At 37.2% G+C, this 12,241-nt stretch overlaps 1 protein-coding gene across 6 annotated transcripts in view; it reads left to right on the top strand.

Annotated features, from left to right (window-relative positions):
• The window catches only part of CFAP43 (cilia and flagella associated protein 43), a 55,743-nt gene that overhangs the window by 24,374 nt on the left and 19,128 nt on the right, over positions 1 to 12,241 (top strand). For 4 of the 6 annotated variants that reach the window (XR_011326891.1, XR_011326892.1, XR_011326890.1 and 1 more), the window contains 11 exons: positions 1,299 to 1,468; positions 2,231 to 2,383; positions 2,822 to 2,952; positions 3,647 to 3,812; positions 4,392 to 4,505; positions 6,151 to 6,228; positions 7,510 to 7,635; positions 8,078 to 8,182; positions 8,928 to 9,044; positions 9,858 to 10,067; positions 11,793 to 11,999. Coding sequence is in view for 1 of the 6 variants with exons in the window: in XM_069796919.1 (XP_069653020.1) it covers positions 1,299 to 1,468; positions 2,231 to 2,383; positions 2,822 to 2,952; positions 3,647 to 3,812; positions 4,392 to 4,505; positions 6,151 to 6,228; positions 7,510 to 7,635; positions 8,078 to 8,182; positions 8,928 to 9,044; positions 9,858 to 10,067; positions 11,793 to 11,999 (1,577 nt within the window). In the remaining 5 variants the exon portion in view is untranslated. The remainder of the gene's footprint in view (positions 1 to 1,298; positions 1,469 to 2,230; positions 2,384 to 2,821; positions 2,953 to 3,646; positions 3,813 to 4,391; positions 4,506 to 6,150; positions 6,229 to 7,509; positions 7,636 to 8,077; positions 8,183 to 8,927; positions 9,045 to 9,857; positions 10,068 to 11,792; positions 12,000 to 12,241) is intronic. The other 2 variants (XR_011326893.1, XR_011326894.1) reach the window with 2 other exon arrangements.

Here is a 12,241-nt window from a genome sequence, read left to right as displayed (position 1 = left end):
GATAGCCCACCTAAATTCTCAAACACTGTTCATGATTTGTTTTATATATGCTATCCTCATCTGTGAAACAACTCAGTGATTTTTTTGTGTCATTCAGGACACAGCTATAATATTATAGCATTTTGGAAGTAGTATAAGCAAGAAAAAATGGACCTGAGTGTCATGAGTGATCACAGAACTTTTAACTGTGTCTGATATTCTAGGAATATCTAAAACTGATATTCTAGGATTGCATTGATTTGGGGCACTGTCTGGAATCAGCTGGGAAACTAATTCAGTTGTCATGAAAGGGCTTAAATGCATTCACTTAACTAAGGCACAGTGCAGGCTAATGTTGCGCTTCGTGTCCTCACCATGCAGCCAGCACAGAACAGGCTTGGTTGGCAGTGGCACCATGCACTTCCAGCTATATGTCTCTTCTACCTAAGAATTGCTAAATCAATATAGTTTGAAGTTTCAGTGATGTCTTCTATCACTTTACAGCAAAAGGCAGCGTGTGTTTATTATTAACGTCATTCTATTTTTATATCATTTTACTCATATTATATGCAGTTGAATTACTAACAAAGCCTTTTCATGGAGAAAACTTCTGTAAAACTGTTAGTAAACCTAGTGTCAGATTTTCTAGTTATTTAATTTTTAAAAGGTCTTAAAATGTACAAACTTTTAAAAAATTAGTTTTCAGTGAAGTTAGTATTTAAATATTCACTAATCTTGGACGACTTCTTATGCCTATTTTTAGACGTATAAAATGGGACTTGATTTTCAAAGTTGCTGAAGATCTATTGTTATTGCATCAGTCTTAGTTTTGGGTGTCTCTTTAAAGCTCAAATTAAGGAACCAAAAAGAATTAAATGCCCTTTTGAAGATGTGAACTTAGGTGTTTTAACCAATAGTGCCCTGGCTGTGTGTACTTCCTGGCAGAGATGCCTAAACAAGTTCTAGATAAAGGCAATGATGACATGAACCACCACGCAAACTAATTAGCACTGCTTATGTAATAGCCAAGAAGCAGGGTAAATTAGTGTATACAAATTGTCACATCATTATGATTAAACCGTTTCTAGTACTTCTTCAGAGCTAGTAGAGCTACCTCTCTGCTTCACTGCAGTGTGCTACATCAGCACAACCCACAGAGTTAGTGTTAAAGCTAGGTATCTTAATACCCAGTCTCCTTGAAAACTCACATCATGCTCATTCCTTGCTGAGATTGGTTTTCATAATTACTTGATAGGTGAAGCACCTGCATTAGTGGTAGTGATGCCTCTTCCTCCGTGTTTCTTTTTTCAATCTTTTAGATAATGATAAGTGTGTTAATGCACAAGGAATGCTTAATGCTAGTGCCATTAAAAAGGAGCAGTATGATCTGGATTACCCTTTGAGCTCAGCAGTCAGATTGAAGGATAACATTGTGTATGGCTACTGTACCTGTGCACCTTTCATCTGTAAATACCATCTCTCTGAAGAGGTAATTCTCTGAAGCTGCTTTATTTTGTGTGGTGGTTAAATACCAGCGAACAAAGGCTGTAGATGAAGTGAATATAGCAGGATATTATCTTAGAAGAAATCCTCTCTGCACTAAAAATACCTACTCCATCCTTAAACATCAACTTTCAGTATCCTACTACCTGCTCAGAAACCTGGCAGAGGCACTCCTTGTTCTATTACAGAGAAAGCCAAATATTGGTTCTTAAAACTCATACAGCTTGCAGGGACTTCACGTGTAGCTTCTGTATTGCAGCTGTGCTTTTGTGCAATCTGCTGAGTAACCTGAATATCAAGCTATTGAAGGAACTGAGCCAATCTGAGCCCATGACTCTAAGACACAACTGCAAACCCAGCCCAGCCCTGCCTTGCAATGAAGTAGTGGGGGCTTCAGGAAGGCACTGTCATTGCCTGCTGATGAACTGGAGCTCTCTGCAGCTCATAGATCTCCCTCAGTTTTAAGAGTCAGTTCAAGCAAGAAGGTGAATTCCAAAGGCAGCATTCCTCCTCCCGTACTTTCTGACCAAAGAAACTCCAGGCCCAAACATACTGAATACAGACCCTTTTGAGGAGATGAGAAGCAAATCAGCAGCATAGCAATGGTACTGCTTCCTGAGCTCAGTAATCCAACACCATTTTAAGTTGTAACACATGTGATAACCCACAAAGCTCTCATTAGTCTTCTCAAAATGGCATAGATATTTCCATCATCTGAACTGCTGCTAACATTTCATTTGTTTGGCAGAATATGTTGGAAGATCCATCAGTATTTTTATCAGAAAAGAGGACTCCTAGCAATCACTTTGGAGCAGGTTTCCTCTGTTTATCACCCAACAGCCGGTGGCTGGCATCAGCAGCAAAGGATGGTGTTTTGTTCCTCTATCATACTTTTACTATGGTAGGTAGGCATCCAGGCACAGGCTTTGTTTGGTTTACATGAGAAAGGTGTGAAACCTACTTTCTTTCACTGTAAGCTTTTCTTCACTTGAATATAAGGTGTTCCAGAAAAATTTTATGTTGAACATGAACTGACATAGCATTATACAGTACAATTGTTTTTATAATGAATCTGTATATGATCATACAAACTAACTTTCTTCTCCAGTAAATCTTGGGATAGATAATTTTACTAGTCGTCTTTATCTCCCGCAAAATCAATATACTAAAAACTTGCACCATCTGTAGTCAGAAGTTTTAAACTCATAAATCCTAGTCTTTTATGTACTTTGTATTGACATTTTGGATTTACTTTTATCTAAAAATAAAGAAGCATAATTTACAGACATATTCCATTAGAAAAAAGTATTCGCTGATACTGCTTCTATGACTTTTCTAGGATATACTTGCTCAAAAGCATTCTCACTCATATCAAGGAGGGGGAATAAGATCCGTGGTATTCTCGCTGGACGGCAAATTTATCCTCGTTAATGGCGAAAATGATGGTGCCCTGGTGTGTCTGAAATGGAAGTATGTATAAAGTGGCAGACCAGTATTGATGGTGTAAATTCTTGTATCCTGACAGACTAATTTTTGCATCTACTTGTGATTCTGGACTTCCTCTTTTTTTAATCTCAAAGTAAGGAGAAGAATTGGATAGAAATAAAATCACTCCTCTCATCTTCAGAGGCAGTCTGCCTAGCTCATGAAAAGTCTTGTACTTTGGGTACGGTTGCAACACAAGATGTAGGAGTATCTTCTGATAAGTATTACCCATAGTGAGCTTCTTATCACTGTCAAATATACCATCTGGAAGGGGCTCTGTGGGGATGTAATCTCATGAGATACTATTTTAATTTAGCGATTAGGAGACATCACAGCTTTAATGGGAATTCAACTGTCGCTATGGAGAGCTCTTAGAAGACATTAGGAGTAAGAGATGCTTGAAACTACAGCTTTTTTGTGGTGTAACAAATGTTCAGGCAGATGCATAGACTCTGCCAGAGCAGTATTTCTAATCTGGGTAATCCATCTTTCAGAATTTTTAATTCTCTGGAAACTTCACTTAATTATGCAGTTCTAGAACTCAAACTGTTGAATCATGTGTAAAACTATTAAATAGGCATTTTTAAACAACTTAATAATTGTGTTATAAAGAATATTTAATACTTCATCCTTTTCCATAATACACAAAAAAGACATCGGTTCCCTTTTTGTTTATTAGGAAGATAAAGAAAACTGAAGTTAAGGAAGCTGCTTTTCACTGGCAGTCTCTTCTTGCTATACTGAACAAGTCTACTTTGAATGAAAATATTGTTTTAAAATCTATGGCAGAATGGCAGTTTGACCCAGAATCCACATCGGAATCACTTCCAGAAGAGAAATTTAAGGTGCTTTCTGTATTTTTATGGGGAAAATAAGTTTGATCATTATCCTAAAATTATACACGATAAAAACTGTCCTCAAAACAAACTCTGATCCTTTTGTAAAAGTAGAATACCCCTGGCGATGGGCTGAATATGCTTAATTATTAATTTGTGAAATAGTATTATCAAGGAAATGGAATAGTTATTGGAAGATGACATTCACATCTTCAATTTCTCTTGGTTTCTTTAGCCACAGAAAGCTCTGTGAAAGTCAGTTTCTCCTCATGTGAAATTATGTGTCATTCCCGGTGTGCTGTTACTGCTATACATTGTTACTAGTTGTATATTTTTTCTGTTGAAATCAAGCAAAGCAGTGATTACAGAGATTAGTACTGTCAGCCCATTTGAGTCAAAAGGCATTGCATAATAGCAAGGATTTGCAGAATCAAATCTGGGGACTGGTTAGGGAATAAAAATGTAACACTTGCTGGAAATTGGTGGTGATGGTGTTGCTTCTAGTGTGAGGCCATTTTTTATTTCATTTCTGTCTCTCTTTCATTCTCTCTAAGTTCCTGAGATGGATGTTTATGTCCTTAATTTCAGGAGGCACCACTTAAATCTTCCAATGTAGGGGTGACAGAAGAAGAGGGAAACATCACCAGTTTGTATTCAGCCAGTACCAGTGACATGACATGGATAGGTCAGAAAATAAAGAAGGTACTTTCATAGAACAAGTATTAATCAAAGCTAGAGTTTTCAAGAGTCAGTAGGTGTCAAATTTGGGGTGTCAAATTATATGCTTTAAAGGAATCTAGTTTCTAAAGCTTTTCTGAAATTTGGACCTCTCTTTAAGGCATTGCAGTCTAGACTTTTGGAAATCCTAGGTCAAGGTTACAAACACATTAGAGAAGGTACCTAGCACAATAGGAGCTCTAAAGACCAAAAGACCACTTCTACACAAGGAGTAAACGAAAAAAAATTGCCAGAGAAATTGGCTTCCTTTAGAAACTTATAAAGATTTTTTTCTTCTAAATGTCAAAGAGTTGCACAGAAGATTATTACCAGAAACGAAGTAGGTGCTCTCTTCTTCCCAAGGGCCAGAGTAACAAATTCTACAGCACTGATAAATCAATACTCAACATTATGACATTAATTACAAAACCCCTGAGGTTTATTTCAGGTTAAGGTTGAGGTGAGTATGTTATGTAACCAAAGGGGGTTTTTTAAGTAAAAGTACATCAAAGATCTAACTGTCTACAGAGAGGGGATTTAGCGCTTTGTGAGCCTGGAAACTGCTATGTTAATGTTAGTATAGATCCTCCCTCCCCGGCCACCCCCGCAAAAATATGAATTTATGGATGCTAGTAAGTTTCTGATATGACCCAGAGCTGTGTATTTTGTCCAGCTTTTGGGGTTCAATGATAGGACAAAGCAAAATATCAATGCTTTCTTGGTCATCTCAGGAGCGACTTTCCAAATGATGATGCAGTTTCACAAGTGGCTCAAGTCAATCTAAGACATACTGCCACTGAAAGTGGCATCTTCTCCATTGCTCTCCCAGACATGTATTCCAGTTTCTGCTTTGCTGCTGGCACTCATGCTTTGGTGTCTCTACTGGGATTTTTTGGCAAATCCATGTGACTGCATACACATAAAAACCACATGACTGTTAGTATCAGCTAGGGACTGGTGATGAGAAGCAAAGGTTGAAGGACAGCAATGTGGTCCTAGGTTGTTTTAAGCTGCTCATTAATGTCCTGAGACTTGCATCTGACTTTTAGAGGATAGAGTCCATCCAATGTCAGAATGATACACCCCTTCCTTTCAATCAATAGCCATCATCCTATTTAAAGTTGAAAATTATTTTAGAAAGCAAATTCCAGAGGTGCATTCCAAAATTTTCCCCAAGACATGAATTGGCAAGGCTGTAGGGGCAAAGAAAATTTCACAGCTTCCAGAATGATTAACAGATGTTAGTTTATTTGTGTCTTTAAATATCCCACTGGAAATGCTTAGTGACAATGAAAAATCTAAGGAATATAAAACACTTAACAAATTTTGGCAGTGGGCCGTTCAATGTGTCTATAATCATTGCACTTGTAATTACTTCTTTCTTTAATATTTTCTTTCTTTTAAGCTCTATTGCTGTACAACCAGTTTACAACATGACCTGGTTGTACAATCTTTTTTCTCTTGAGCAATTCTAAGATTCATCCTATTGAATTAGGATTTTGTCTGTTTCAGTTATTAATCCCTTTGGAGTTTTGTTTTCTGTACAGATAATGTTCCTTTAGATTATTTCAATCTTTTTTTCTCTTCTTGTCTATTTTTATCTTTCAACAATATATTTGTTGCATATCAGGTCATTAGAGAAGAGACTCAGAGGTTTGCTAACCAGAAGAAAGAGCTGCAAATGGGAATTAAAAAGCTGCGTAAAACTGTGAGTTTCTTACAAGGATAATGGCTCAGCTTACCAGTTTTGTTTACAAGTACACTTCCTTTATGGCTATCAGCTCTAGTGCTCAGTTACGTTTTTTGTCATAAAATCTGAGCAGACATGTAATAAAGAGACATGCTTCTTCAGGGACTATACGCTGAACCTGCCAGGAACTACTGTCTGGTTCTCAGTTTCCTTTCCTCCAAGTAAATATTTTGTACTGCTCTTATACCTTCAGAAATCTATCCACTCAGCAGGCTAGTTTCTGGCTGTCTAACAACCTTCCATTATAGAAACTACTGTCCTCTCTTCTTCCTTCTGTTTCCTTTCATAAAAACCACTAACTGCAAGAGGATAAGGCAGAGGGTCAACTAGAGTAGTCTGCCCAGGACCATGTCCAGACAGATTTTTATTATTTCCAAGGATGGAGACTCCATGACCTCTCTGGGCAATCTGTTCCAGTACTCAGTCACCCTCACATTAAAAAAGTGTTTCCTGATGTTTAGGCAGAACCTCTTGTGTATCAGTTTGTGCCCATTGCCTCTGGTCCTGTCACTGGGCACCACTTAAAAGAGCCTGGCTCTGCCCTTTTAGCACCCTCCCTTCAGGTATTTATATGCATTGATGATATTCCCCCCAAGCTATTTCTTTTTAAGACTGAACAGTCTCAGTTCTTTCAGCCTTTCCTCATAGGAGAGATGCTTCACTACCATAATCACCTTCACTGGACTCTCTGCAGTATGTCTCTCACCTCCTTCAACCTGTTAGCAACACTCTCAATACAGCCCAGGATACCGTTAGCCTTTTTTGCCACAAAGGCATGTTGCTAGCTCATGTTCAACTTGGTGTCCACTAGGAGCCCCAGCTACTTTTCTGCAAAGTTATTTAACAATTGCTCAGCACCCAGCATGTCCTGGTGCGTGGGGCTGTTCCTATCCAGGTGCAGGATTTTACACTTCCCTTTGTTGAACTGTATGAGATAGATAACAACTTAATAAAGTTCTCAGAACCAGAGAATAAAGAATTGTGTACTGCTACTACAGGTTCTTAGAAAGTATACACAACTTCACATATAACATCCAAATGAACTTTATGAGAAAGATGAAATATATTCACTTAGTACTCTGTCACTAGCTACAGGCAGCACATTCTACCAATTACCATGAAGCGGTTAAAAGTGGAGGCAATTAAAATAATTTTCTCTGATATCAAGTTCTATAGCATTTCCTCTATTCACATTCAAATTACTTTTTATTCCTTATACTTATTTAAAAAAAAAAACAGATTCAGAAGATGATGCTTGAAAATGAACAGGTGCCAGACATTGAGAAACTGGAGCAGCACGAGTTCAACCTGGATATTGAGGAGCAGGAGAGAGCACAAGCAGAGGCTGAACAAGAAGTGGCCAGGGTACGATAGAATGGGGGGAGAATGTTTTAAAACTAGCAGTGAAAAGGAGAAAGAATGATTGAAGAACAGAGGATGATCTCAAAGTTTCTGCTCACTGCTGAGAAGCAGGAAAACTTAAAAGTATTTAAAGTCACTTCTTGAAGCAGGTGAAGCTGCTGATGCAGACATTGCCAATTGGAATATGATCTATGCCAGAAACTATATGACACTGTGGCCTTGGGCACATTGCTTAAGTTCTAGAATGCTTTTCTTCACATATAAAATGATGCCTTTCGGTAGTATGCAATATAGTTTTTGGAGAAGATAGCTGTGATAGTCTAAGATGAGGAAATATGGGTAATTCATTTCATCTGTTAGGTTTCTTTCAATAACTCAATACGAATTGCCCATATCTTGTTATTTTTCACCACATCTTGTTATTTTCTTTTCTGTATTTTGAAAGGCAAGGAAGGAAATTGAAATGGAGAATTTAGCCAACTGCTATTTGCAGGATGTCATCAAACATGAGTGTTGGGATGCTATGTGTGTAAAAGGACGTGCAGTTAAGGTAACCTCTGCTTTCCAATTCATTTTGTGCAGTAGTTTATTGACTCCTTAAGGTACAGAGACAAAATAAATAGAAGTATAACACATTTATGATTTGCTTATGGTATGGGAAAAAACTTACTTCTTCTTAGGGCTCATGCAAATCTTTCATTCTGTTCATTTTGTCTGAGCCTGGCTGATTTTACTTTCTAAGGTGGATAAGAGTGCTGATAAGCAAATAAACAACTCTTCAATTCCTTGATCTCAGAGAATATCTTTATGCACTGTTGCTAAAAGGAGGGGTAAATATTATTTTTCTCTGTGCAGTCAGTACAACTTCTGCTACACAGAATATAAAGGAAAAATTTAACCCCGATTTTGCCTATTTTAAACAGAGGGTGTTTAGTCAAACTGATGATACTGGATTATCTCAAGGGTGGTGAAAGACCAAGTCATTTTACAAAAGATCTAGTTCTGGTTGAATTCTGTGGATAAAGATGCCATATCCATAGATTATTAAAAAAAAAGAAAAAGGCAAATTTAAACCAACCTTTTTCACTACCAAAAAGGCAAGTGGTTTTTGTCTTACCCCAGTATTTTTACTATATTGTCTATATTAATTGATCCTCAATTTTATTCCTGATTTTAAGAAGTCTTTACAACTGTTTAGTGTTCAGGTAATGAAAAAATGAATTGATAGATATGTTCTGAAGAACTTTGGGTTTTTGTTTGTTTTGGTTTTGTTGTTTTTTTTAAAATTTGAACAGTGCTTCCATATGGCTTGTGAAGTGAAGAATTATCCACTGAAGGGACACAGTGAAGAAGAGCTGGAAACTTTGGAGAAAGTTCTCCGGTTAAAGAAGATTGAGACGGCTGATCTTAAGGTACAATCTCTTTGAAGTACTGCATAAAGGCATTTCAGATCAGGATGTTCTGAGTTGGCATCTTAACCCTTCTTTACAGAGTTACATTTCCAAAGTCCATTTTCTTGCTGTAGAAATTGTCCCCCAAAAATTTAAAAAGATAAATAAAGATGACATGTTGTGGTTTTACTCAGAACAAATGTGTTAGTATTAAAGAATCACAGAATAGCTGAGGTTAGAAGAGCTCTTTGGAAGTCATCTAGTCCAACCCTCCTAAAGTGATTTACTTGGGGCCATGTCCAGTCAGGTTTGGAATATCTCCAATGATGGAAGATTCTATAAACTCTATGGGCTACCTCTTCCCATGTTTGACAACTCTCACAGGAAAAGTTTTATTATGTTTAGGTTTGATGTCCTGTATTTCTGTGTATACCCATTTCCTCTCAATCTGTCACTGAGCACCACTGAGAAGAATCTGGCTCTGTTGTCCTTACTTCTTACCGTCAGGTTTTTATATGCATTACTAAGATCCCTCCAAGCCTTCTCCTTCTTGAAGCTAAACGATTCTAGCTCTCTCAGACTGTCCTCACATGTTAGATGCTTCAAAGCCTTAATTGTATTAGTGGCCTATCACTGGTCTTGCTCCAGTATGCCCATGTCTTTCTTGTACTGGGGAACCTACATATCGACCGAATATTCCAGATATGATCATTTCAACTTGTATTATTTTGATCACTGAGCTTAATTGCAGAATATAACCTCTAGAATTTTTTCATACATGTGCCACTGGATTGTGTACACAATTAACACAGTTATCATGTTTGTAATATACAGGTTCAGAAGAAAAATCTTGAAACTGAGTCTGAGACTGTATTACCTAAGGAAGAAGGACAGAAGGCAGAAGAAGCAATGGCTGATGATAGTGCATCTGACTGCCTGATTGGAAGTCTGAGCTCTCAATATGGTGGAGACACATCTATCCTATACCACCAATGGGACTTGCACACCAGGGAGCAGAAAGTCAATCAGATAGTATTACTGAAGGTGATGACTTCTTAAATTTGTATTACTGCAGTGACGCTGTCATATCTGTTGGTTCTCACAGCAGTCACAGCCACTGTTAGATTTTGGGTGTACTGACACTATACAACAGAGATTTGCACAGGTCTCTGAGTTACTGAGATGAAAGCTGATAAATGCATACAGTGCAGTAGAGCACCATGTGGACTTGCCATCTCAGGTCTGGAAGAAAAACATTTTTATGAAATTGGTTACCCAATTTGAGGGTATCTGTATTTGCCCACTGGTGTTTCAGTTTAAGAGTTTGTATAGCTAAAGCTAGCTTGCACATCTCAGCATGCCCTGTGAAAACATGACCTCTTTCCCTATTATTTGCTGCTGAATGAAAGATCAGCTGGATCTTCACACCATTTCCTTTCTCTCCAGTCTTACCATCCCTTCATTTGGAGTCTTCTATTATTATTCATTACCATCAGACTCTTACTTCTCTTACCCTGACCAGTTTATTAAGTAGTAAACATGCTACGGAATAGGCTTCTTATGAAGATGATCTACAAGGGTAGAAGTGGTTAAACTACTATAAAGCATTGCCTCCTCAGAGCTCTTTAAGACTGTAAATGGTAGCAAAGCTCAATAATTAGGCATTGTAATACATAAAATCTAGTAGATACACTAGTGTTTAAAGTAGATAGGGAAGAAACACAAGGAGCACTTTTAGATGTAAGCTTGGATGTAACAAGATCTTTCTACTGTATGGCTTTAAAGATGCTTATTATATATCTAAGTGTAGATATATCTTCAGTGTTCTTGGCCAACACAGCAAGCTTGCTGAGAACTAAATGGCTGACTAGACATTGGGCACAGCCTTTTTTCTCCCAGCAACATTGTACCTCATCTGCCATCCTGCCTTATTACATCCTAACTTATTATTATATTAGAAATCAATGAAATAATCATGGACACAAATATTTATTTTAATACAAATTGCAAACAGCTACGCATCTCAAAATGTGAAGTTTAATGATAGAACTGAAATCCTTTTCATGTTTCATTTTAGAAATTGACATAGTAGGAGAGACACATGGTTTTCTCAATATTCTACTTTTCTTTGTGGAGATCAATTATTTAGGCTAAAGAAAAAATTTATCCACTAAGAATATATGGTTTTTAAAATCATTATAAGATCTCAGGTATTTTTAACAAATCAGTTTCTGATGTTTATTTATTTAATGGGCACATTTTACTTACATATGTCAGACAGAAAATCACATGAAAGCATATTGAAACTGCAGGTTACATCACTTAAAAATCAGGAAAGTATGTCCTTAACTGCCTCCCTGCACCTGTGATTTACAATCTCTAGATTTACAGGTCATGTATTTTTTTTCTTTGGAGCGTCTTCTTCTTTCAGCCGAAGAGTGCAAAAACCAGCAAATAGAAGGCAGCCTAATTTTTTATCTAGTTTTGGCAGCAGTATGTTTCTTCTAGAATCTTTGTCAAATGGCAAATATGTAGAAGAAAAAAAATAAAATTTTCAAGAAAAAAAAAAAGAAAAACCTGATAATTTGCCCACCTCCATTTAACAAATCTTGAACTCTGCCCTTATGATTTTCACAAAAGTTTACCAGTTTATTTCCCTGTCACACATAGAAATACACACATTTGTGATTCCGATGGCTTGAGGAGTGTTACATAATCATGGATGATGCGACCTGTGCAGTATTGCAGTTTTCTTTTTTGGTATTTCAGGACATCATTTACAAAGTCAAAACTGCTTTTAATAAGGAATTTGACATAGTTGCACAACAAAAGGAGCAGGAGATAGCACGAGTGAAAGAAAGAAACCTGAGGATCCGAGAAATCTTGGCACAACTTGACCTCCAAGTGGAAGTGTGGGAGCCAGCTCTTACAGATGATGAGATACCAGAGCAAGCACTCACTGTTCAGGATTCAGAGGTGTCTGAAGAATAAATCTTTCTCTTTCACCCACTCAAATACAGTTCTCTAATTCTTCTCATTTTCAGACACTGTGTCAGTACTGAAAACTATTAAAACAGATGTGTCTGTGTACTTAAAATCACCTTTTTGACTCTTTTGCTTCCCTTCCCCTTTTAGGGAGAAAGCTCTTAATGAGTCAATCTGAAATGAATAAAATGTATACAATCTTAATTTATTGCTGTTAAAAGTTTTTAATTGCC

Source organism: Haliaeetus albicilla, chromosome 11, assembly GCF_947461875.1.
Source record: "Haliaeetus albicilla chromosome 11, bHalAlb1.1, whole genome shotgun sequence".
Lineage (NCBI taxonomy): Eukaryota > Metazoa > Chordata > Aves > Accipitriformes > Accipitridae > Haliaeetus > Haliaeetus albicilla.
Note: the sequence above shows the minus strand (reverse complement) of the source record. Positions and strands in the feature narration are given on the sequence as shown.